Genomic DNA, 27,080 nt, shown 5'->3' on the forward strand with positions numbered 1-27,080 from the left:
TTTTTTTTTTTTTTTTTTCCCCTCCAGCTGCAGAGCACCGGGGAAAATATTGACTATAGGATGGTCTTACTTTATTCTAAATATTTAATTTTCTACAAATGCTGATTTTCCTGATTTTGGTTTGATCACATTGATGGTAAAAATATTACATCATTTCATACCCATTGTTCCTTTGCATAGTAAAGAAGCCAAGAGAAACAGAAAACCTCATGCCAGAATACATACACTGATAGCTTGTAGAGCTAATAATACCATTGTGAATGCTGTACTGAAGCATTTGGAGCTCGATCCACAACGCGTTTGTTTTTCAAATGTTGTGAAATAGCTACTAACTTTGGCAGCTATTCAGGACATTTCCACCCACTTCCAGCTGGTGGTTTGGTACATACAGATTTTCCATAATTGCTGCATTGTAATTTGCACTCTTCCGTATGTTTAGTACCTCTAAGTTAGCCACAATTTCAACTGTTTTCCACTAGGCGACAATAGATACTTATGCAGCTAGATAGATTTTTTTTTTTTTTTTTTTTCCTTTTCTGTGGCCTCTCACTTTTTATTTCTATTCCTGAATGAATCACCTTTAAATCACAGTGCAACCATTTAGTGCTTTTAAAATCTTTTCTAAATACTGTCCTGGGAAGCAAACTTCCACTCTGTTTTACGTGCCCCAAATCTGATTTTCAAAGGTATCGGTATACTACTGCAAGAACACTGAGAAAATCCTGGCCTTACATATTGATTGAAGCATTTTTCATCATTTTCTTGTTTTCTAGATGAAAACAAAACAAAACAAACAACAACAAACAAAACAAACAAACAAACAAAAAAGAAAAAATGCACAACAAAACAAACCCCAGATTTTGAGCTTCATTAACCATACTCATAGTAATTATTGCAGGGTAGCTGCCTGCTCTCTGCACTGCAGTTAGTCAGAATCTCTCTCCCCTAGTTGTTGATGGCTGCTTTGTGTTCAGTACTGGAGGAGAATCTGCAGTGCTTTTATATCTGACAGTTGCTGGTGATGCACAGAATTATAACTAGGGAAACTTTGGAATGATGTTGACCACTCTGGATCTGTGTATGATGCACGACAGATATTTTCCATTTCTGCACTGGATAACAAAATATCTGAGTTCCCCATGTTGAAGATACTGGCTAAATTCATTGTAGATTTATGAATGTGCAAATTAAACTGCTTTTAAAGCAAGAGAGTAATTTGAGTTCAATCGCTTTCAAAGCTAGAGAATTTATTGTCTTTCCAAACTCTTGCTGATTTTTCACAATTTTCCCGTTCTTCACAACTTTTGTACTGGTTCTTATTGGTTCTCTGACACAGGACACTGGATATGAGAGGACTGTGGTAAACAATCAGTAAGATGGTGTGAATTACAAAACCTATATTCTGAGTGTGTTTTTTCCTATTAGATCAGTCTGCTTTTAAACCTTCCTCTACCAGAAGAACGCTTTTGATTCTAGACAACAGATTAAACATGGATTAGTCTAATCTCAGAACAGAAGTGGTGATAGTTATTAGGTGGAAGCTGCCCAGATGCTACTGAGTTGTCAGTTTGTCAGATGTCAGATGTCCTGAGTTGTCAGGCATCTCTAAAATCTTGATCTATACCTATAATATTTTTAAGAGTTTGGTCACCCAGAGAAATGAGATATCCACCACTGACTTGTCCTTTGGTGTCTCATTTCTTCCTCAATTATTTTGTTACTCATTGGCAGAGTCTGGTCAAGGTTGACCCAGTTAAGTTCATATAACAAGAAGTGCTTACAGTCTCTGAAGATGCTTGTAGCCAGACAACAGCTGGGCAGCAGTGCATGTGGCTTGTCTTTTCCTTCTGTCAAAGAGCAACAGCCTTTAATGAGGTTAATCAGGACCCACACAGCACGGGACTCCCTATACCATTAGTAATCTTTTTCCTGGCCCACTGTAGGTAAGAAGCCTGGGTGACAGATCAAGGCATAATGAGAGGGTAAATAATGGGTGTGGTGGGGACCTCAGTTTACATGTATTAACAGTTCATGGTGCACACAGCCATTGGAAATAGGTTTTTATTTGTCCTTCTAATCACAGAATTGCTTGTTCTCTCTTTTGTACTACAGTCCTCTAAAATCCACTATTACAGTAGTTCTGGGTCAGCATATATTTAATAGAACAACTGACGTAACACAAACATTTGAAATAGAGAAATACATCTTGCATCCTCAGTATTCTGTGTTCAGCCCTACTGAACACGATATTGGTGAGTATTTTTGTTCTTACAGTTTTATTTCCTGTTTAGCTGACTTAGTTTCAGCCTTAGCTGATCTGTTGAAAGCTGCCTTCATAGTGGAAGGATCACAGATGTTAGGAGAGGCTTCTGAGAACAGAGGGTTCTTAGTTCTACCAGAGTTATAACAGCAACTGAAAGCTAGACAAATTCAGATGAGAAATAAATTGCAAATTTTAAATAATTATGATAATTACCCTTTGGAGCAATTTACCTAGAGGTATGGCAGATTCATCATCGCTTCAAGTCTTGATGCGATTAGGCATTTTTTTTCAACCAAACCCAAAACTGTGGGCTTGAAGCAGGAATTGCTTGGTAAAATTTTATTGTCTGTATTGTATAGAGCATCTGACTAGATGAATATAATAGCCCCATCTGCTCTGAAAAATCTGTTACTAAGAATCATTTTTTACAATAAGGAGATGGATTTAAAAATCATCTGTCTTATCAGTCAAAAGTTAAATGCCCTTCTGCCTGACCTTATAGTATTAGCCAGAATGACAATAGAAGAGAAACTTGCTTCTTATTTTCTGATCTGCTGTTATGGAAGCTGGCATGTCTCCCTGTGGTATCAAGCTGTATGAGCACTTTGTCTATGAAACTGTTTAATAGTCTGGCACTAGGGATATCTTAGATCGGGAATGTACTGGCTTTTTTGCTCCCAGATGGTGAACATTTTTCACTATGTAGCAAAAACCATTCAGGTCCTGCATTGGTGGGAACTCTGTCAGAGCATACCAAGAAATTAACTTCATTTGGGGTATTGTTCTGCTCTGAAATATCTTGGTATAAATCACAGTTTGTACTTTGGGATCTCCTGACTCTTTAGATTGCTCTGAAATTTGGCATGACTCACATGCACAGTGTCCAAATTTAGGGTTGGCTGAAGATGGAGTTCCTAAGACATGCCCCGCTGCAAGCAAACAAACAAGCAGGCAGAAACTGGGGGCAAAGATGTGTGGGCACATTCTGCCCTGTCAGTGATTTTTTTTTTTTTTCCCCTGATGCAGCAGAAGATTTATTTGGTGCTGAAACTGCGTTTCAGAAGGAAGCAAGCATAAGTGTTTGTTGGGAAGTATTGGGAAGTATGGGGGATTCAGAAACAGGCAGAGTTGGAGGGGGAGAGGAGGCAGGTGAGGAAGAGCAAGCTGCTGAGTGTTGGAGTGGTTTGTGTGGGTTCCTCGACCCGTGAGATACTGCTTACACATTCCACCAAAGCCAGAGATGTAGTCAGAATAGAAATAAGATTATTCAGTGGGATCTCTTGCTTTCCACACAGCTGTGCTCAGAAAATCTGCAGGTTCTGAAAGCCACGATAGGAAGTTTAAATAGGTGAAACCACAGGACCTCAGCTCTGTCCTCTTTGAGTGGTGTGCCCAAACCCAGCACACCGCCCGTGTTACACCAAACACAACATCCCCTCGCTTGCCCTACTGCTAAACACAGGAGGTTTGCTACAGGGGAAGTGAAGTTTCTGCTACTTTTGACATCTCTGTTCACTCCTGAGTTCATGATGCTGCACAGCTCCATATTTACACTGTTTTCAGCCTCATGGGGGGAGACTAAAGGTTGTGTAGGCTGTGTAACTCTTGATAGCTTTCAGAAGCTTGGTTTTGAAATAGCTTGATTTTCTTTTCCTTGATTTCTGAGAACTTGAATTTTGCTGAACTCAGTGATAACAAGGAACATGAAATACACTGGCTCTCGCAGTAATTATTTTTTTTTTAATCAAATTGGAATGAGGCAGGTGGCCAGACTTGCAGAAGCAGCGAGCACTTGCACATCCCACTTATTTCAGCTGAAAGTTGTGGATATGTCACTGTTATTTAACTTCGGGGTGGGAGGAGCATGTGTATTTTCTATCTTCCCTCTTCTCTACAAAGGCAGTGAAGCAAAATCTGCTCAGTGAGTGCAGCATAAAATAAATATTCCCACAAGGGGAGTAGCTGAATATTTCAGCCTTCAATTTAGTGTGAAATCAGGTGCTGTTGAGATGAGTCTGTCTGTCTTTGATTGAAATATCTTAATTAAGAGAGGCTTAGGGGATAATTAAAGTTTTATCTGAGACCCATTGCTGCCAATCCCATTAAAAAAAGGGAACAGTCACTTTATTCCTGGTGTATTTTCTGTTCTGCAGCTTTGATTAAGCTGAAGAAGAATGGCCAGCGTTGTGCCGTCAAGTCTCAGTTTGTTCAGCCCATCTGCCTGCCGGACAGTGACACCATTTTCCCCGAACAGTTCAAATGTCAGATTTCTGGATGGGGACACAGGCATGAGAGTGAGTGAAATGACAAAGTTGGTACCTGTGGAAAACCCTGGTGATAACTAAATATAATGCTCAAGGATGTGCTACACAGCTGACGGTTTTGTAAAATATTTTCCAAGGGACTTATTTTGGGATTCATTTTACTGGCCTTTGGATATTTACAGCATTTACATCTGAAAATAGTCATCCTGAACTTCCTTTGTAGTCCCTGGAATTTGGAACATGATTCCCATGACCAAATATTTGTAACTATTTAGGATAAATTGTTCTCTAGCTAGACCTCCATGGACAACGAGGGGAGCTTGGAGCAAGCAGTTTAGCTGTAGGGGCCAGCAACTGTCAAATGAATCCGACTCCTGGTTTCTCAAGGTAGATATCAAAGACTGCAAAGCAAACACAGCCAACTTACTAGTCTATGATGGAGGAGGTCTTTACCTTCACCAGGCAGAAAACTTAGGAAACATCTACTAGAGAGGGCCTGAGGGACTTTAGGCTAAGAAATGCTTAAATATAATTTAAGAAAGGTGAGCAGAAGGAAATACTGCTTCTCTCCCATCCTTTGAGATAAGGAATTTCAGGATCATAAATCTTAGCCATGTTGCCTTGATGTGGAGATAGCAGAGACCTATGCAGATAGATGAGAAGGATGAGAGAGCTGGCTGCCTCATTTTGGTAAAAGACAGAATGAGCAAATGTCATCCTGATCTAACTGTGCAATTTAAAGGCAAAAAGAGGTAATGGATCCTTGGATAATTTATGATTTAATATTACACCTGGAAAGAGGAGCGCTGGGGAAATGTTCCCATGTCTCTAAGAAATGAGAGAACCCAAAGTGGGTCAATGTCTGAACTTGAAATACTGCTGTTTTAAAGGGCAGGGAACCTGACTGTAGAAGCAGAAAGTAATCTGATCACTAGAATAATTATTATCTTTTAAAGAGGTTCACAACTGAGATGTGTTAAATGTGTTTATACATTGTATCTTGCATTGTGATTCCATGTTATGCTCTTCACATTTTATAAAAAATACTTTTTTTTTTTTTTCCCTGTTTGGGAATTTTTTAAAGATATTTCTGGTTACTCGGATGTCCTGCAAGAAACACTGATTCCAATTATTTCTGAGGAGAAGTGCAGAAGCCCTGAAATTTATGGAACAGAAATAAGTGAAAATATGTTCTGTGCTGGCTACTTTGACAGCAAATCTGATGCTTGTCAGGTAATGTTGTGAGTCACCTCCAAGTGAAGAATATAAATGTATATTATTGGAAGAAATGTTGCAGTGTTACAGTGCTTGCTTTTGACATTACAGTGTTCCTAAAGAAAAGAAAGGTTCCTAAAAAAAAAAAAAAAAAAAGAAAAGAAAAGTTCCTAAAGAAAAGATATTTATGTGACTGCACTGTTTGCTCCCACATTTTTTAACCTGTTCAATGTCAAGTTCTATATTCCTCCTACCTTCATAAAAGCTAGTAGTTATACACTGGAGAGGAGGTCCTTCAGCTCCTGTCTGAGGGATGGCACTGTGTTGGCAGGTATGCTGGCAGGTATGCACTGGCAAGCCAAATCCCCAGCCCTCTTGCTTGAATGAAACAAGGATACTTGGGTAAGAGGTGGGAGCAGTGGTGAAGTTTGGAGGAGGTATGTCCTGAGGTTATTAGAGTGGAAGGGCTTTAATGGTGTAGGATATCTATCCATTGGAAACTGTTTCATGACTTCCATCCTTCATGGAAGGACCTCAAATCTGTACTACTTTGTGTCTCCTTTTGAATTATGACACACTTTGGCTCTGAAAAAGGTTTCAGAATTGTTGTGGTGAGAGATGAGAGGTTTTTTTTAATCATGACATCATTATTAGTGAATCAACAATTCATTTTTTCCCTGTTGGACAACTTGTAGTGTGGTCTAAGGAAAAACAGTTTAGACCTCTTAATATCACAACAAATGTAGCTGACCTCTGAATTTTCTTAACATATTCTTATGAAATTATCTATAAACCATCTGTAATGTATAAAAATATTTAAAGACCAAGAAATGTCAAGTAGACAGTGTGTTCTGCTATTTTCTTGGAAACTTTATATTTTTTTTAAATCAGTGCACGGGTACTGAAATTGCAATCAATGAGCTAAGTTGTGGAGACACATGCAAGTTTCTGAGAAGTAAATTAATCTCAGATAGATGTCCCTGATTTATCAAAGAAATCTCCTAATAGGAAGGCAATACAATTTTCCTACTTACTTTGGTCTCAAAAGCATTCCTGTTTAGAAAGCAAATCTCAAGGATTTTCTTTTTAAACAGGAAAAAATGATTTATCCTTAGCTCCAGATATCTGAGATGTGGCTCCTTTTACCAGTCATGCATTTTTGTTTCATTTCAAACGTTTCCATTTCTGTAGGAAGTCACTCTCAGAGGAACAATAATAATAAAAGCACCCCCTTCCCTGAATATCTGCAAGGTTTTAAATAAGTAGAAGTGTTCCCAATTCATCCTTGCTGTAGTGTGTCATCAGACATTAGTTTGGCCTTATTTTCAGTTTATGGCTTTAATGACAAGGTAATGCTCAGTAGCATTAAATTCAATAGATACAAAACTGGGTGTACACCACAAAATTATAGCATTGTGCAGTCGTATGGAAAATTATGTGTATGTGTGCAACGATCTCTGATGGCTATAATAAACTGTTTTAAGAAACTCTCCAGACCTTCTATGGGCTATGTAATCTGTGCAGAGCCTATAATGCAATGCAGTATAAAGCTTAAAAACTTGCTTACTCCTACTGAAGGGGACCCCAATTAATCATGCTCTTCAGTAGATGTCTGAATCCAGCAGAATTTCAGAAAATCTTTCAAACAAAATATGACATTTTGATATTTCTTTTTAATGTGAAATTTAAAAAAGCCATTATATAAGAGGTATGATTTTTAAAAAAAGTTTTCTACAATAAAATTTCAGCAGACAAATGCTTCCATATTAATTTTTTAAAACTAAATCTCACATGCAAACGCTTTCAGTTTGGAACTTTCCCAAAATAATCTTTTTTTCCAACTCTTTTCTGTCAAATTATTTAATCTTTCCTTACTTTTAACACAGGGAGATTCTGGTGGACCTTTGGCCTGCGAGAAAAATGAAATCTCTTACCTTTACGGAGTTATCAGCTGGGGAGATGGCTGTGGCAGAGTCAACAAACCTGGAGTGTATACACGAGTGACAAACTATGTGAACTGGATTAATGAGAAAATATCCCCCCGAAAAACTAGTTGAACATTTTAAATGTGATATCATTTCAAGTGTGGTCCTGGAATCTTTTGGTTTCATTAAAGTGGCATAAATATTTTATTGTATTATGAAAACTCTCCTGGTAATTCTTAGAAATTCCAAACAGACCACCTAAAACAGACCTAATCCCTCTGATACCAGCAACTTTGAGCTGCAATTTTAGGGCCATGGATAGCTCAACATATAAGACTGTCTTTATTAGCTTAATAAAACAAACATGTCAAGACAGAGTGTACCGAAATCTACAACTGTTTATCTGCTTGGTGGATTAGGTGGAAAGAGTTATTTGGAAGTTTCTGGTGGAGCTGTCATTCCTCCAACCAATCTGTAACAATGTTGTCTCTGTATTCTCAGATGTTTTAACAAAATAAAAAGGAGGAGCATCAAAAAATAAATTCCCTTTCCTTCAGAAGTGATTTCTTTAAGTGCAGGTTGAGAGAAACCAGCAGAGCAATACAGGTGAAGTGGCTCCTCAGCTAGCTACAGGAAACCAGCTCTGGGCAGAAAACAGAGGATTTAGATTTTGATTCAACAAAATATGTAAGCACATTTCTGTGTTCTGCTGACATAGACATCAGGAACATGCTTCAGAGCTCTGCTGAGTTTGCTGTGCAATTTTCCAGCAAAGTTTAATGGAACACCTGCTGAAAGCACAAGTTTTTTGCTGAAAAATGTTGAAAGTCAGTGCACCTGATTGCAGACCAAAACATTAGGGCCTTTTGCAGACCATCAGCTGCTCCTCACCCTGAGGATAGCAGTAGAAATACTTCTCCTTGGGTGATAAATGACTAAATATTTCTTAAATTTGACAATGTTTTGGAGATGTCTTAGGTTTTGTACTAACAAGTTATTTAACTGTTCAGATAATTCAGGAGGGTTGTTAGCAGAGTTTTAAACTGCCTGGCTGTGGGAGCTGCTTGGTATTTTCCTTGGGAGGCTGGTGATAATCATAAAGTCCATGTGCTGCTGACATGGTCTATGGAATTATTATAAGAACAATTAAATAAATTATTACAATATACAAGTGGTTAGGGCCTGTATAGCCAGCTGTGTTAGCAACGAGGCAGGAAATGATTGAGTATAAAACAGTTGAATCTCATAAAGAAGAACAGAAAATTACAACTTTCTTAATACAGACATCTTTAGCCATGTCAGATATATAAGTTTTGGAGTATTGATGTAAATGTTTTTCTTCTCTGATAGCAAACATTTTAAAATTCTCTTAAATGTTCAAAAAAAGCTGTATTCTTTACAATATAGAAATGTAAACTGGTGCTTGGGTACTCATATGTGTGTTTACTGGTGGTGTCTTCATGGGTTTCTTAGTGAATGATTTCTGCAGCTAGAACAAACTTTGAAAGGAAAAATAACTAAAAGCTGATTTAAAGTAACTACAAAGATAAAAACAATGCTAATTTGGATAAGTGATATAAACTATTAAATAAAAATATTTACCCTCTGTTTCTTGGACTTAGTCTGTTGTGTATATAGTTACAATTAAATCTTTGAATCACTGTGTAGGTTGTTCAACAGGTTGAGAGCTGGTAGAAAAAAGAAATAACACTTCTCTGTGCCAGAAGGCATCTGAAAAGCTCTGCATAAGAATCATTTCCAGCTGGTGGTGCTCCCAGTTTATGTAAGTGTCGCGCAAAATTTCCAGTAGACAGATGTAAGAGTGAAGAAACTTGAGTCACAAAACTTAGGTAAGATTTTCAGCTATAAATACTGCAAATGCTAAGATCAAAGTCTTTAGCTCTTGATTCCAAAACAATCTGAAGGCTATTGTTGTCTGGGTTTGCCTTCCTGGCCATTTACAGTAAAAGTCTGGCTTGCTTAACACTGTGAAACGAATGTGACTGTTTAACAAGACTAACTGTACCTGCTGATGAAAGACAAGTACTAAATGAGCATGAAGGAACTATTTACTCTTCTTTGGAAGTGATTCATTTGGAACAGGTTTCAACACAAAGCTTATGCCATTCTGAACATCCATATCTGTTCTGTGACTTCACTTTCATGTTGAAATTAATATCCATCCACACTGAGCATGATTTAAACTGCTGGATGTGTGTTATACATATTCTCTCAGTCTTCTCTTGCTGTAAAAAGGGTGGCTATTTGTCAGGAAAGGTGTTACACTGGTGTTTCTGGCAATTTGTATAGAGCTTTTAAATTCTGTTTTCAAAAATGCATGATTATTACCACTATGAAGCGACAGTAACATAAAAAATATATGCATTTTTAAAAAATATATTGAATGTTCATAAGTGGAACTCTCTCTTTTCTGCCCTTAAAGGTCTAAATGATAAATCTTCAGTCAATTGTCATACTTCAAATTCACTAAAATTGAATTTTTGGTTTTCAAAGCAGCCTGCTTTTTTGTTGTCACTGCATAATCTGGTGAAACAAAATTTCCTGATTTGAGGTTCTGCTGTATGGTGACTAGCCCTGCACTAAATCCACAACCTCCGACTAGGGGTGGTGAGCACCAGCCTGGGTGGCAAGCAAATACTTCAGTTTAGCAAGAGGTCCGTGCCTGACCTGTCACACCCCTGAGAACATCGGTCATATTCCTATGGGTACTCCAGCAATTTCTGCCACTGGCCTTTCTGTTGAGCATTTCCCCATGGAAACTTTCCCCCAGTTTCTCCTCCTCTACATAAATGCTTATCACTTAGGTTGAAATATGGCTAAAATTTACTAGAGGAAGTTTTTCTGATAATTTTTCCTCTAACGTTTAGCTTGAAATTGAATTGGAATGCAAAACCAGTTGAACGAACACATCCCTAATTCATTATGAAGCATGCTTAAAGATGGTTTTATTAAATTATATGTTATTCCATGCAAACTGACCGATTCAGAGAGAAGAAATAACTGCAAACATCTAAAAAACCCTTCTATTATGCTATTGAAAGAAAAATGTGCTGTGGTGCTGTTTAAAAAAATAGCTGAAGGACTAATTACCATCAAATAAGATGCAGTAGGAGTATTTTTAGAATAATGGACTCTAATTAGTCCATCGCTCGTTGAAATAAATCTAAGGACATCATTAACACATCTTATTCTATTAATTGTAGCAGCTCTGGGTTTGGTATAAGTGGGCTGTTATCTCGTGACAGTTGCATTGCAAAGGGGAAAAAAAAAAAAAAAGAGTATTTTTATCCGGGGTGGTTGGCTGTATGTCTTCTGGGAGCCAAGGGGAGTGGTAATTGCACTTTTTGGAAGCAGAATTGGGGCGCTACAGGGATGCTGCGAGGCCGGGGATGTGTCAGCGCCAGGCCCCGCTCCGTTGTACAGGGGGGCGGCCAAAATCCGGTCCGGGTTTTCCTGCGGGCCCTCGGCCGTGCCGGGCATGGGGCTGGCCGCGCGGTCAGCTGCAAAGCTCGGAGCGGATCCGCGGCACGGGGGGGCGGCGGCGGCCTGGGGTCGTGGCTGGAGGGGATCGGAGGGGGCGGGCGGAGCGGGGCTGCCGCGCTGCGGTGCTGAAACCCTGAAGAAAATAAAATAAAATAAATAATAATAATTAAAAAAAAAAAAACACCAAACCAAAACAAAACCACGCCACAAGCGCACAACACGATAAAATAGTTTGATAAAGCACCAGCGGGGAGCTCCCCGGGACCCCTTTTGCCCCTTTTCCCCTCAGCCCGCTGGGGCGGGGGGCGCCGGGGAGGGCCGGGCGGCGCTGGCCGCTCGCCCGCCCGCCGCGCTCCGTGTGCCCGTGCGGGGACCTCCCGAAGCTATTTTGAAAGTGACCCCTCGGCCGGAGCGCGGGGAGGGAGCAGCCAGCCGGGCGCAGCTGTCCGGAATCATGACTGAAGATGACGGATTCCGCGGTGGTGGAGGGTCACGTCAAGTTGAGAGATGGAAAAAAGGTTCCCCGCTCGCGGCGCCCCTTCGGGACGGGGGGCCCCGACCGACGCCCCCCGCGTCCCGCCGGCGGGGGAGCGAGCCCGCTCTCCCCTCCTCCGGCCCTGCCTAACCCTGTCCTTTTCGCCTCTCGTTGCAGTGGAAGAGTAGGTGGCTGGTGCTGCGCAAGCCCTCCCCGGTGGCAGGTAAGAGCCGGGCGGCGTAGGGGGGCCCCGGGGTGCCGCTGCCCTCCCTCCCTGTTCCGCCCGACGACGGGTTGGGGGACGCGGTGTGGGGTCTGCAGGGCTCCCCTCGAGCCCTGTCGGCTGCGGGAGACCTCCGCGGCCCTCCGCCGTTGCTCTTTTTCCTTTTTTTTGGGGGACACACGCGCACACGCAAATTACGGGCTCAGCTGGCAGCCAGCCAGGCGGCCAGAAATAGCCCGACGGGTATCGAAATAAGAAAGCCCCCGGGACGAGGCTTCGCTTTTCACCCCCGTGTTCCTCCCCGGTTTCTCCCTCAGTGCAGTCCCCTCAGGGGCCTCAGTCTCCCCTCAGGGCTCGCAGTCCCCCCTCAGGGGTCGTAGTGCCCCCCTCAGAGCCCGCAGCCCCCTCAGGGACGGTCCCGGCGCTCTGTGTGTGAGGCCGGGAGACGTCCTGCAAGAAACCGTCCATTTTTCCTGAAACTACCCCAAAACCGCCCTCCGATCCGGGAGTTTCGGGGCAGGTGCTGAATAAAACCCGTTTGAGAAAGGTGGCCTGTCAGAGCGTAGTTGCGTGGTTGTGGTTTAAAGCGCGTGTTATTTCTTCAGGGTGGCTGTAAAAGGCTGGCGTGGTGAGCTCTGTAGTTATTTTCGATCCGTGTTTTGACATAAAGCATCGTTTTGATTTAAAAATAAACTGACATCTCGGATTAAAAACTTCTCTTCCACGTTTTTGAAGGGAAAAATTGAAAACGTTATTCAGAGTTGATGATTTTCTGTTGAAGAGGGAAAAGTAAGTTTCAGGTTTTCCTGTCTCTTTCTCATTGGGAAAGCGTTTGGCCCCCAAAATATTATTTCTAGAGTTAATTGTTGTCTGCACTCAGAAAATGGGGACCTGCATCGTTTCAGTATGGATTATGGAGCCTTTTCTAGGCTGTTGCTGGTAAAGCGGATGTTTCTTTACTAACTGAAGCTCTTCAGACCTACCTCCCTGGTGCGTGGGTTGTTACAGGTATATGTTAGTATTTTAGAGACATCTTGGCTGCATCTGTTAAACTTCTATCTACAAACAGGCATCTGTACATCCTAAAAGTTAGTATCGAGACATGTAAGTATGGGTCTGGATTCCAAACATAAGGGGAAGATGAGGGGGCTTCTTTGAAAACTTACTGACACCATAGCTTATTCCCCAAAAATACTGTTCTAGTAAAAGTAGACAGGTCTACCAGAAAACAACCAGTGATTTGCTTTACTTGGTCTGTAAACCACAGTAGCTCTTCCTTCAGACACACAACTGTATCGCAGAATGCTTAATATCGGGCTTGCAGCTGTTTTTGCTAACAGGTGCAAGAAAACAATTGGAAGTGTGCGCAGAGCTCCGCATGGGTTAGCAGATGCTTCAGTCTTTCAGTCATTTTTCACCTCTTTGGAGATTTGCCCAGCTGAGCGACACAGGGCACCTTGCCAGGGCTCAGGGCACCACACCCCAACATTCATAAAATGGTGCACAGGGAGCTTCCTCCTTTGTGGTATGCAGGTCAGCAGCAGCTCTGGATGCTGCAGCTTGGGTATTTACTGTTAATTTCAGCTATAATTGAGTGCTGTGCAATAGGAAGGGGACTTGGGGGAAGATGAATGCTCTTGTTATCATCTGCAAAAGGTTGAAGAGGGCTCTCAATTTTTTCTTGTCTTTTGGGTTTGCTTGTGGAATGTGCTTTTCCCAGGGCACTGTGATGCTTGAATTACTTTCTTTGATTACACAGTTGCTATGTAATTAACACCTCTAAAAAGGGGTTAAAAACAAATGGTGACACATGTGAATATGAAAAAAAAAAAAAATAAAGGTGTGGCACATAATGATTATTTAGCATTGACTACTGTGTAACATTTAACTAGGAAACCTGAGCTGACACAGTCTCTGGCAGTGCAGCCCGCTCACCATTTAGTAGTTGAGTAATCTGTGAACTACTGTAAGAATTTCATTTGTGGTTCAGTATGTTCTAATGGAAATATAGCTGACAATAGCCTCTCAGTCCTTGGTGTTCGTAACATGAAAAGCTGTCATACTATAACTCCCAGTGTTCAGCATTAATGAGTGGGTCCCGTCCAGACTTAGGAGACGATATGAAAAACCACTGGTGTTTTGTAAAGTAAAAACAATTGGGAAGACTTTTTACTTGCCTTCCTTTTTCTGAGCCTGAAGATTACCCTTGAAACATGCCTTTGGTGTCTGCTCCCTGAGAATGAGGACTGCAAACTACCTGGGCAGGTGTGGGAAAAGGAAACAGGTCTTGCATTGACTTGATCAGACTGACCTTGTAATTGTCTAAAGCACTTTTGTATTGAAGCAGGGTACTAAGAAATGTGTTGTGTTCTGTTCTGCCTCATCATCTCTGACAGTTTTGCTTCTTTTAGACTGTTTGCTCATGCTGGTGTACAAGGATAAATCTGAGCGAGCGAAAGGGCATAAGGAGAGGAGCAGCATGACCTTAGAAGACATCTGTGGCTTGGATCCTGGGCTCTCCTATGAGGGCTTGAATCACACGCTTGCAATCATCTGCCTCTCTCAAGTTGTGATGCTGGGATTTGAGAACAAGGAAACAATGTATGCGTGGGATGTACGAATCCGCTACAGTCTGGGGGAAGGTAACCTTTGTCTTTTCATACTCCCCCCTCTTCCTCCCTCCCACCCCCTCCCCCCAGGAAAAAAACAAAGAAAAACATAGACAAAATGCAAATAAAAAAGTATAGTTAAGGAGAAGACTTGCTCATCTGAGTGAAGAGACTGTGCTTCTCCTTAAATCTTAAACTCTTCTGACAGGTTGTGATTACAGTAGTGCCCAGTCCCATTGTTTAACCGAGAGAGCATTCAACTTCATTTTTCACTTTGGTACTGAAAGTGTGTAGCTTTGAAGCAAAGTGATCAGAGCTCTACTTCTGATAATATAATTTACTTTGGGATTTTGATGACAGGATTCAGAGGGGGTCCGAATTAAGAGAAAGAGAGTCCTGATTAGAATTTGGCTAGTTCATTCCCAGTTTTCTGAGCAAGCCTATCTAAAGGTGCTGCCACTGATCCTTTGTTTTGCTGCTCGTGTCTCCTTGTGGGAAGAGACATCTCTCAATAAAGAATGTTGTTAGGCATGGTCTTCCCAGTTATCTTCATTCTTATACATCCTATTATTATTATTATTTCGTAGTTAGCAGCCTTAAAATATACAGTGATGAAGAAAGAGTGATAACATTGGTAATCCATAGTAGCTGTCTTATATTTTTTAAGTCATATCTAGGAAAGGAGGGTAGGTGTGTAGGAGATGCTCATTAGCTGTCATCATCGTTTGTTACATATGCTTTGCCATCTGTTGTAGTTACAGACTCGTTGCTTTGCAAAGATGATCAGGGAATTTTACACTGATAAAATATAGAGTATCACAGACAGGGATGCTTGGAACTATCAGATATAAAGCCTTGCACGAGAAAAGTTAGAGGGAGTCCCTGAACAATATAGGCAGTTATAGCTGCAGCAGTGGGCACATTGACAATGTAGCTGTGTTGTGCACTAGTTCTACTTCTTTACAAGTTTTGGGGTCTCTGTACAGCATAGGCTGTACGTGTACATGAGGGGAGTTTGCATTTGACAAGGGTGGTCTAGTTTTCATGAACTTGCTTTGGCGCAGTTCTGGGATGGAGAGAATATTTGATCTCAAGCTGGGTGTGAGAGTTACGACTGTGATAGAAGGAAATGCAGAAGTGTTTTTTAATGCTCTGAATGAGGGGATGATTAGAGCCTATTGGGTGAAGGTATTGTTTCACATGTAGCCCTGGAGTAGGGACAGGTGGGGATAGTGTGTGAATGGAGGTGAAGAAATGACAAAGGGAGCAAACATGATTGGTTGAATTGACAATAATTTGTAGAATGTTAATTGCAAAAAACTTAAGCGAAGGAGGAAAGACCAGGGTGTGGAAAACTTGTTCAGGGTTCCATCTTCCTGTGCTGGGTCAGGTAGGTGAAAGAAGTCAAACAGAACAGAATCTAGCTTGAGTAGACAGAAAGAGAAAAGTGTGCAGACTACAAAGAGAAGATGGCGACTGTTTTTTTTTTTTTTTTCTTTTTTTTTTCCTTAAAGACTAGTAAGGATGCCTTTGTGTGCCTTGGAAGTAAAGTAGCTGGATGCTGAAAATAGACTGTGGACAGATGACCTCAGAGTCTGGGAAGCAAGAGGGGAGGAAAAAATGAAAAGAGCTGATGCTGTTCTTGAATGAGGACCACAGAATGGAAGGAGTGTTCACTGGAATTCCCATTGTTTTCTCTTTTTTTCCCATGTCAGGTGGATGTGATTTGTAGGACAGCTCAAGGGAATATAAGAACCAGCATTAGAGAAAGCAGAGGAATTAAGTGAGTGAGGTGTAAGCCATGTGTCAGAAGAGTGCTTAAGTCTACAGCTCATTCTGAGAAAGTTAGCATACTGTGAGCCACTGAATAGCTGTGAAGAGAAAAAAAAAATAGCTAAAGGAAATGAAAACCTTAGTATTAGCTTCTGCTCACAGACATATTGAGCTAGGTATTTTATGGTTGATTTTTTATCCTAGAGCAGGAGTTGTAGATGGCTGAGGAGAATTTTTGAAAAAATTACAGTTTACCAAGAAAGCATATGGAAAAAGCTTCATGTCCAGACTTGATTTGCCCTCTGCTTTGGCTTTGCTCAGATTGAGTATGCTGCTTTCTAACAGTGCTCTAGACTAGTTGCAGTTTTTCGTTTTTGGCAGCTATGATACTTTGTAACTGATCGTGTCTGATCATGGTCCATTCTTCCTTTATGAGGCTGAAATTATGCTGATGCTTCTGCTCTTATGCTTTAATTGCTGGTGTAGTACCTCTGAAGTTAACTGTGCAGTGGTGTCCAAATTATATTAAAGATTACTTAATTGAACATCAGTCATCAAGGTGGTTTTGGTGTCTCTTTCATATTTTATGTTTAGATAGGTTGTGTAACATAACTGTGTGCCCAAAAGGGGACATTGTGTGACTATTGACTTGCTCCTCAGCAGTACCACTGGCAAAGCTGTAAGGAGAGCTGTGGTTAGTTAGATCTATCTCTGGCTCCTTGCACATTTCACTCAAATGACTTTGTGGCTAATTCTGCTGGAGCCTTAGGGAATTTAGCAAATGTATGTCATGGATGAGGAGCTGACCTACAGCTAAGACGGTAACTAAGAATATAGCAACTATTTAGATGAGAAGCAAGGCTCAGACCTGGCTGACATTCATGATGCTTGAAGAAACACGGTCAAGAGGCAGGGAAGAAATCAGACTACCTGGAAATTACCCTCTAGATGTCATAGCAGTGAAGCTGTTTGCATGATCTTTGATGAATAACCACAATCTAAATCTTTGTGATTCCTGATAAATGCTCTACTGAAAATATGACTGGAAATGTAACAATTCAGATGCTTCTCTGTGTCAAGACAGATTTTGTGTGTGTGTGTGTGTGTCTGATGACAAAGTGAAAGAAACTGGGGGAGTAGTGGTCAAAACTATTGTTTGAAAATTGGTTGCTTGCTGACTGAAATAGTTCCCTTTGAATCTCCACTGTGAGATTTGAGCCTTTGAAGTGCTCCCAATAGCTTACTGTTCAAAATGCAACAACTCTGGAGAAGATGGGAGACCAGCCTAGAACAGCTGCTGCTGTAGGTAAGGACCATTGCAGTGTAGGGGACACAGGAGCTGGGATTTGAACCTGAGGTTTGTAAACTTGAATGAGATAGGTGTCTGACCTTTTCCCCTACTCTGCTGGAGTTTAGACAGTGAAACATGAAGAATTAACTGTCTTCTAAGAGTGTGCATTACTTATGAATCTCTTAATTTTCTAATCACTTGAAATATCCAGGCATCTACCATCACCAACTTGCAAAAGATTCACAAAGGTGGGAAAATGTACTTTCCCCCTTTTACTGCCTGCTAGGGAAGGCAAAGTGCAGAAAGGATTAAAGCAGATTATTAAAGGTTGCAAATGAATCAGTGACAGAGCTGTGGTTAGAACTGCTGCTTCTTTGAGCCTTGACTTTTGGTCTGTTCAGACACTGTGTTATGTGTCTGTGTGCACACAAGTTGGAAAGGCTAGGCATGGGCCATTTGGAGGAGGAGACAGAAAGAAATCCCTGTACTGATGGAAGAGGTGTGATTTAAACATGGGCTGGATAACTAATTTGAGGTAGGGATTATTCTGTTAGACTTTGGATAAATTAATGCGGCATTAAGTTGAAGCATTACAGCTTAATCTTTTGTAGTATTAAGCCAACATATGTTTTCTTATACTAAATTGACATAACATAGAATAATGAGCTTATAGCTACACACGTGGGGTTGTTCAGGCTCTACCTAGAATCCCTGTGTGAGAGCCTGGTGGTGTGGGCAGGGATCAGTCTACAGCTGAACAGAATGACTTGTTACATAAATCACAGTACCTTACTTATATTTTCTGTAGTAATTTTTTTCTTCCTTATTTGATAGTTCATAGATTTCAAGTTTTTGTAGCACCTGGCACTAAACTTGAGAGTGGGCCTGCTACCCTGCACTTCTGCAATGACATCCTCGTCCTTGCCAAAGACCTCCCTCCTAGCGTCATGGGGCAATGGAAACTCTCAGACCTGCGCCGATACGGAGCTGTCCCAAATGGATTCATCTTTGAAGGGGGTACCAGGTGCGGCTTCTGTAAGTACAAATGGCCCTGTCTTCTAAACGTTGTTCGCAACCTTTTTGTGGAAATGCAAATGCTTATTTTGTCAATGTGGAGTTTGTGGCACCAGCTCTGTAGCTTTGTCATACAGTCAGCTTCATGTCAGAGGTTCCGTTCTAGTAAGTAGGTTTCTGCTGGCCTCAACCCTGGTATTCAGTAGAAACGTGACCACGTGGAGTTGTGGCTGAACATTGCTGTGTGGCTCTCCAGAAGATGTTTTGTCAGTTGTTGCTGGTAGACTCAGAGCAAGAATAAAGTAGTGAAATTTTAAGACCTGTGTCATCCAAGAGATGAGGCAAAATGGTTTAATGTTGAGATTATTAAATTATAATTGATTCTGTTGCCAGCAGAGGGAAAATGACGCTGAAGCTTTGAGGTTACCTGCAGAATCAAGGCGCTTGTGTAATGCTAATACCTAAATCCAGTAGAGAAATAGTTCATAAAAGTTAGAAACTTCTGCTTGTTAGCAGCTTTGTCACTCTATGGGACCATAGCATTCATGGGTTCAAAATGAAAGCAAGCAAGCTGAAGATGGAGAGAAATGTCTTGTTCTAGCGTCTTGTTTGGGACTTTTTACATTACCACTTCAGATAAAATGCAAACAAACAGAAGAGCTGAAAAGAAAAGATGGTTAATGCAGTAGATATATCGTATACATCAGTTAAAAACCTCAGATTTTAACTTCCAAAGCAGAATTTAAAACTGTGCTATATTGATGATCTTTGAGTGCAAATGGATGTGCATATTGCCAAACTGGATGTGAAGTTGTGTGACTTCTGCATAATACAATGTGAAAATAACTGATTTCTTCAATTACTAAAATTAAAAAAAAAAACAAAACACACAAACACATAAAGTTTCCAAGTTGATTGAAATCCAAAAATATTATTCTTTGGTACTTCTAGCAAAATTTGTGTAGGAAAGGGGAATAGTTTTGTCCACTTTACAACAGTGAGAGTTATTTGCTTTGTTGAAAAATAGAGCTGAGTTACAGAGGTGGTTAGTATGGACTGAATGGTCATGCCCTGATTTCTGATTTAGGACACTTCTTGTAATGCAGAAGACTCTACTTCAAATCTTTCCCTGCCTAATGTAGATGTTGGGGTTGAAGAGGGGTTTCCAGTGTCTGAAGGAATGGGTTGTAGGTACAGCCGGTAAGGAAACAAATCTGCTTTTTTGTTAAGGTTATTGTGTTTCAGTTAAAAGGTGTGGGAACAGGAACACCAGTGTCTTGTTTCCCAGTGGCATGGTTCAGGCTGTCAGCTAGATGACTGGTTATAAAGTATAAGGGGAAGTTAGCACAGTCACCTTTTTCCTCTCTTGTGATTCTGCAGATTCAAGTTTAGCCTGTGTCAACTGCAATTAGTGTACATCTGCCAACACCTGCAGTTTTGGTTTGAACAGGCTTTCTTCCAGGCAGAATAAAGCATTTGCTTCTCTGTATGCAAGTACCATTTTACTAGAACTCCAGCTCGCATTTAAATGTGTGCACTTCTGTGCAGACATAATTTGGGTCTGCTTTTTGAATTCTTAACTGAAAATAGAAAATCTTCAACTAAGCATTCAGAATGCTTATGGGAAGAACTTTCCAAAATTGAAACAGTGTGGTTCTTTTTTTTTATTATTATTATTTATTATTTATTTTTTTTTTACACTGCTGTACTTTTTAGAGTAGTAGGTTTTGAACTAATAAAACCTAAGATCATTTAACTGTGGAAAACTTATATTTAAAAAGTATAGGCAGCTGAAAAAAAAATGCTAAGCAATCTTTAAGTAAGATTAGCAATGGATTGGTAACTTGTATAATCTGTGTAATTTATGTAATTCGTCCAATGAGAGAATATAAAACTTAACTACAAGGGTAATTTGTAGTCCTGAGGCTCTCTAGGGAAGTAGAGCATCTGTAATTTTTAGGGAGTAGAAGGTAGAGCAGTACCTTCTGTGGTACGTTAAATTCAGTTTTTCCCTTAAATCCTAAAGTAGGTGCCTCAGAGAAAGAAGACAGTAATTTCTTACTAATAAGGGCTTCAATTAATGGCTTAATTTTTGGAGCACGTAATTGATGGCAAATGGAATACCTGTGGATCCCACACGTTTTATGCAGACTTTCATTAGAATATGGAAGAAGACAAAATAATATTGAGAGCTACCCAAAAGTAGAAATGACCAGCAGAAGACAATGATGGATGTTGGGACTGAGGTTCTCATTTAAAAAAAATAACTGAACAAAACCCCCACAATTGGCTTTTTTTCTTTCATGCTTTTTCCAGAAGGAATGTTCAGCACCAACTGAAAAAGAATTTTTCCCCACACATTCCTGAAGAGTCCGTTTGTTGGATATACTATAGTTTTGAGAGGGACGTTGTGATAGGGTATAGAAAATAGACATTTACCTATCCTTAACGTGTGATTTTTATTTTAATGTTGATGAATGGATACAACGTCAGTTCTGGCTTTCATTCTTTAAAGGATTAAACTAAGGGGTATTTGCAGATCAAAATAGCATGTGCTGACTTATTTATCACCTATCTTGTGTGGTAGTATCTTTCTTTAGTGGCTGCCTGAACCAAATCTGTGAAATGTGTGGTTCGCTATTTGAACACTTATGTGTGCTGGTTACCTTGCAACTAGTCAGGAAATTGCTGCCATGGTGTTTGCTGGTACAGTCAGACCATCTCAGCATGCAACAGGATTGCAAGAATGTGCACAGGGTGAGGCTGGGTTTATGAACACAGTGCTGTCAGGAGTGGTGGATGAGTAATCAAGTGCCTCTAGTACAAGACCTTGTTCCCTGCCAAGATTCCCTGAGGATGTGGGTACCACTGATACTCCTTTGGTAACCAGTGTGGCCTTACGGGCACTGCAGATCGGCAAAGAAGGCGGTCTGCGGGAGGTAAGTAACAAAAAGTTAGATGGCTGAGCCACTCTCCTGCCTGCTGGACTCTTGTTTGCTTGAAGGTATATCTATAACAGCTTTCTAGGAGGTCCTCTAGAGCCTTGCTTTGAGGCACGCAATATGTGCTCCTTGGTTGTACAGCTTACCCAAATCATGTGTTTGTTTTATATTTGCTGTTGGAGGGTTGCCTGTGTCCAGAAATCTGAGTATAGCATCTCCACAGTAACTGTTTTGATGACAACTCAATTCTGAGTATTCAGCAATACGGCACTTGATATTAGCATAAAGGAAGAAGGTACATTTTGATAGGATCTACCTCAGTTTAAAAAACAAACAACTTTTCTCTTCCTTTGATTTTTTTGTAATGAAATTGAGTGGGTCTGTGTTATTGGCCATGTACTGTTATAATCTGTATTTATAACTGGAATGGAATATATTAGATTAATAGTATATCACCCTATAATTCTATGCATCACTCGTGATGTTGTTAAAGATGTGTATTTCTCCAAATAAAGTTAGAGGAGTAAGTAATACAAACCGTGTTTGTGATACCAAAGATGTGAATATAGATGACCTTCAGTTTGTATTTCATTTTCATTACAGCATCTAAGGAATAACTGTTTCAGTCTTCTTATTGGATTAGGTAGCAAATGCAAGCACATATTACAGCATTACTAACATACAGGGACTTTCATTTACTTTACTTACGTTGAACATTTTAGTCTTTTTCATGTCCTTTGTCACCAGGTCCACCACCCCATTCAGCAGTAGGCTGAAGCCTGGCCTAGTTTTCCCTTTTCTGCTAATACACTTGTAGACACCCTTCTAGTTGCTCAGTCAGCTGGAATCAGTCAGCTCTCCTGGATCCATTTTCTCTCCAGGACTGCGTACCTTGGGGTTCTTCCAAGTAGATTCAGGGTCAATGAACAGGCTAAATTCTGCTCCTGCAGACTAATTCTGGGAGGTGGGAGTGAAGATGTTCTGGGTCCCTAGGTGAGCATTAAAATGATAATAACCAAACAAACATGGAATCTTTTTTTTTTTTTTTTTTTTTTTTCCTCTGTCAGTTGCCTTACTGGAGAGGACACTGAAACATCTCTAGAAAAGTTGAAGTGGTGGTGGTTGTGTTGCTCTGTGTGTCTCTTCTGGTCACAATACTACTATGGAGTGGGAAACCTCAGTTCCTGGTTTCCTTCAGGGCTTCAAATATTTGGTTTCTTCCTGCTGAGGAGAAACTGGTGCTTGCAGAAAGAAGGGTCTAGGCTCAGTACGGGGCCTGGAAGGTGTCTCCCTGGGATTAGAAGAGAAAAGTGCAGTATGCTTCTGTATCCTTGCAATTGGGAGCACAGCTACAGGGACAGATCCCGTATTCTGGTCGCTGCTCCCAAACTTAAAGCTTGGTTGTGTAAGAAAGCCCCAAATTAATAGGATATATAAATAGCTCTCCATTTACATTATTTAGTTTAATTGTGGCATATCTTCTGTAAGTAGTTCTGGATTTGATACAGTTGCTGTGCTCCAAGAATTTCAGCTGATTTGGGCTTATTGATTGCGGCTGTATCTTATTTCCGCATTGCAGAAAACCTAAATGGTTCGCTTCATAGGCCAGGATGCCAGCTGTGTAAAGAATGTCTGGTATGAAATGTGGATGGATGATGCAAATGTGAAGCTATTGGTGATGGATTTGCTCCAGGAGCTTGAAGCACTAAATTACCTATGTTATGCTGGTTTTTCCCCCAGCCTCCCTCTATCCTTTAATCTTACCCTAATTTCTGGGTGCTGCTTTTAAAGAATGGAATATTCTGTGAGTGTTTTTTTTCTTTCTTTCTTTTTACACTACTGTAAATTGGGAGTATTCCCCAGAAATTGAGTCAAAATGTTGCAGGTGAAAAAAGGAACAAATAAGATACCTTATCTTTCAAGGGAAACTTTTCTGGTTTCAGGGAGGTATTCTGCATTTCTTGATATACCCTTAATTAAAATGCTGTTTGAAGTTGTGGTGAGGCATACCCAAATAACGAATGTGATTTCTGAGTGGCTCCTGACTGTTTCTGAAGGTCCATTGCTGTTTTGAACACTGGCGTTGTTGTGACTCTCTAATCCTTTAAAATGCGTCAAAGTGTGCATTAGGCTAGAATGTGGTCTTGAGTCTTGTAGATCCATTTATATCCATGGTCTTATAAATTCTTTTTAAAAATTTTCCAGCCTAATTTTTTGTTCTTATATCCAAGATTGTTGTACTGTCATTGTCCTTTAGCATCATGTTCTCGTTCTCTCTGATGCTTACCTCTTAGGACATTTTTAGAGCCTTTATTTATGCTCTGTGTCTCTTTTGCTAGGCTAAGTAAGCCCAGCTGTCTTCCCTGTAAGATGCAGCAGCTAGTCAGTAGCTCTCCAGTGTACCTGTTTTTTTTAGTATGAATTAATCTTTGGCTGCCGGCCACCAAAATTACAAAGTATTTTGAAAAGGGTCCTACTATATTTTTGTGCATGATATTAATATTTATTTTTTTTTCTTTAGAAGTGTCTGTCTTGATACCTGGCATAGTTACAAACCTTTGATTGCCATGGCCAGATGTTTTTGCATCTTGTCCCCTGCCTGTACCCATTCAAAGGAACAAAAAGCATAATAATTGTGGTACAAAATAGCATAACATGGTAGGAAACTCTTAGTGAATTCAAGCAACTTCTTTCACTGAGTCTCTTACCCGAGGGAGGAAGGGGGGGGGAAAAGGGAGAGAGTGCTCTTCAGTCTAGCAAACAGCTGCATGGCATTACAGTGATGCATACCACATATTCCTCAGCTTCCAAATGCTTGTGAACCAAATCTGTTCCAGCACATGGCTGAGATGTGTAATTTCCAGTAGTGAATTTCACAACTTTCACAAGAAAGTGGAGAACAAATGTAATTGCTGGCTTTTATGTATGTTTTCAGAACATAACTTCTTTGAACCTTACCTAGTCATTCATCTCACCTGATGTATTTTGCAAGGACTCCTTAGCTTCTTCTCTCCTAGTTCTGTCTAACAAAACAAGAAATAAAACGTATCTCGTGCGAGTTGATCAGCAGTTACGGTGATCAAGTGAATAATGAAATCTGTAAAGAAATGACGGATATGTGCATATATTGGATTTGAACCCCTGGGCTAGGCATGTGTATACACTGCTTGCACAACTTATATAAAGGCATTCAGATTTGTTTTTGGAATTTCCAAATGTGTATTAGTTCTCCATAGAAATTATGCCTTGAATTAAGTAGCCAATTCATACAGAAGTAAATTTCTGCACACATTTACTTTTTTTGTTTAAAGCTACAGGCTTGTAGAGCCTCCCAGGAGTTTAAGAAGCACTCTTCTTAACAATAGTGATACAAGAACAAGCAGTCCAGATGAAATCTTTATGTGCAGAAATATTGGAGCTATCTTCTTTTCCTGAGTGGTAACATGGATGTGTAGGATTCTTCTGAGATATTAGGCCACATAGTCCATCACCGTGCTTTAGGTATGAACGTTCTCTGTTATGTTGTCTCCATACCCTGTCTACTTATTGTGAATGGGATGAGAAGGTCATGTTTAGCAAAGCCTTGTGCCACTTCACTTCCTCAAGAAAGGCATGTCCTTTGGCATAGACATGATTCACAGGGGAAGAGTCATACCCTTTAAGATGAGGCAAACTGATTTTTACTCAATGGGAGAAGGAGCACAGATCAAGAGCTGAATTTCAAGTTTCTGAATGCATACTTTGCACCCAACTCTTTCTAATACAGAATTCTTTGATTCTTGGTCATCTCTTGAAGAGGGGGAAGTGAGACAAAACTGTGTGTGAGTCACCACCTGAAACTTTCACACCTGTCAGACTGCATGGATAGTGTTGTAATCTCCTAGATGGTTTTTGATACTGAAGCCATTGCGTGTATATGTGCTGTGAGAAAGTTCAGGACAAATAGCTTAAAAAACAAAACAAAACAAACAAACAAAAAAAAAACAGTATCAAAAATGTAAAGTAGGATTTACTCTGGCTTATATTTCATGAGCCAGTGTGTGTGTCAGTCTTAATTCAGTTGCTTAAACATAGCTTCGTGTTTTAATATTTGTCTAACTTGAGTCTCAAGTAATGTTTCAGACCTTATACTCTGGAAATGTTGGCAAGCCAATTCTCTAGTATGTCTGAATGAGTACCAGCAAATGAATTCTAATTCCAGTTGTGTTTATAGCAGTTTGCCAAATGAAATAAACCGGACCAGGAGCAGGATTTCTTTGTTTCAACTAAAAAAGTGTTGATCAGTAAGATCTGGAGAGGAATATATATGATGGTGTGATATAGCAAATTAGAAGATGCTGCAGATTAGAAGAAGCACCCTAGTCTTGAACAGATTAAAACAAAGCAGGCAGAGACTCAGATGTGACAAAAACTAGGAATGACACAATTGTGAACCAGAAATCGCTTTTTCCTGGAGTAGTCCTTTACTCCTTGCTGGCTATATCTAATTTCCTAAAATACTTTGTGGTCTATGTTTTATTATCACCTTTATTTGAATCCAATAGCTCTTTGTCAAGCAATCAAAAGCATATCCATTGCTCAAGTGAAATGTGGATCCTCTTGGATAGACTAGGGATATGTGTGGAAAGTGGTGGGCGTGGAAGTGTTCTGGTCAAGACCGGTGCTGCTGCTTTAAGTAAAATTGACAAAAATATCCATGCAACTCAGAAAAGGCTAGAGAAATATATCAAAGCCAAACTTATACCCAAATTAATGACCCAAGCCCCTATGAGAGTAATACATAAAATTCTTTGCAGGACTAAGATTTGATTTCTGGTTTTCTAGTGTGCTAGGTTCTGGTGAACTGGCAGCACTTTTTAAAAATCTATATGCTAATTTCACTGCTTACTGGGGTGGAGGGTATTTTGCCTAATGTTTTCAGATCATCAAGAAGGCCAGCTACACTTCTTCTCTGATGTGAGTACGATTCGGGCTGACGGTTCTCAAACAAAATGTTCTGTGGAGCATTTTTAGTCTCGTGTCTTGTTCGCGTAGCTATATATCATGCAGCTCAGAACTTGTTTGTTTATTTAGTGATTCTCATTCTAATTTTGCTTGGGGCTATTCTTAATGAATGGAAAGCAAAATATCAGAATAGAGCGAAGGGTAAAGATCTGATGACAACCTGTGGAGTCGTGTTACGTTCTGTTAATAATAGGCACATAGGACTTAGTCTAGGTTGTTCTAACAAGTAGAAAAAAATATAATATAATGCAGCAATATAACAAAATCCCGATCAATATAGGATATAAAACACTATTCTTTGATATAATTGAGTAAAAATAGAATTAACCTGGTTCATTTTGCTTTAACACTTTCAGTATCTCTGACACTTACATAGCTAAGATTGGATCTACAGAATTCTAGGGGTAACTGAGAGTAAAAGACCCAGACAGCTGTAGAGCATATGGTTTGCGTTTTGGCATTACTCTAACTGTCTGCGTTGCAGAAAAGCAGCTTAAATGATTAATTAGCTGTTGAATTTATGTGTATTTTCATGACATACTGTGTATGCTGACCCATTTTTGGTTTTCTGTTTGCAG

General features: G+C 40.2%; 2 protein-coding genes across 4 annotated transcripts in view; both read left to right on the forward strand.

The window, feature by feature from the left end:
• Positions 1 to 9,284, forward strand: part of HGFAC (HGF activator) — a 42,936-nt gene extending 33,652 nt beyond the window's left edge. For both annotated transcript variants that reach the window (XM_084517512.1, XM_084517513.1), the window contains 4 exons: positions 2,113 to 2,252; positions 4,417 to 4,557; positions 5,612 to 5,760; positions 7,629 to 9,284. In XM_084517512.1, coding sequence (XP_084373638.1) covers positions 2,113 to 2,252; positions 4,417 to 4,557; positions 5,612 to 5,760; positions 7,629 to 7,799 — 601 coding nt within the window. In that variant the 3' untranslated portion in view covers positions 7,800 to 9,284. The remainder of the gene's footprint in view (positions 1 to 2,112; positions 2,253 to 4,416; positions 4,558 to 5,611; positions 5,761 to 7,628) is intronic.
• A 2,214-nt stretch (positions 9,285 to 11,498) lies between these two features.
• The window catches only part of DOK7 (docking protein 7), a 64,864-nt gene continuing 49,282 nt past the window's right edge, over positions 11,499 to 27,080 (forward strand). Inside the window, exons 1-4 of one of the 2 annotated variants that reach the window (XM_084517514.1) lie at positions 11,499 to 11,689; positions 11,824 to 11,869; positions 14,281 to 14,511; positions 18,377 to 18,577. In XM_084517514.1, the coding sequence (XP_084373640.1) occupies positions 11,636 to 11,689; positions 11,824 to 11,869; positions 14,281 to 14,511; positions 18,377 to 18,577 (532 nt within the window). In that variant the 5' untranslated portion in view covers positions 11,499 to 11,635. Of the gene's footprint in view, positions 11,690 to 11,823; positions 11,870 to 14,280; positions 14,512 to 18,376; positions 18,578 to 27,080 lie in introns of those variants that run through there. The other variant, XM_084517515.1, reaches the window with a different exon arrangement.

This window comes from Aythya ferina (assembly GCF_964211825.1).
Source record: "Aythya ferina genome assembly, chromosome: 4".
Lineage (NCBI taxonomy): Eukaryota > Metazoa > Chordata > Aves > Anseriformes > Anatidae > Aythya > Aythya ferina.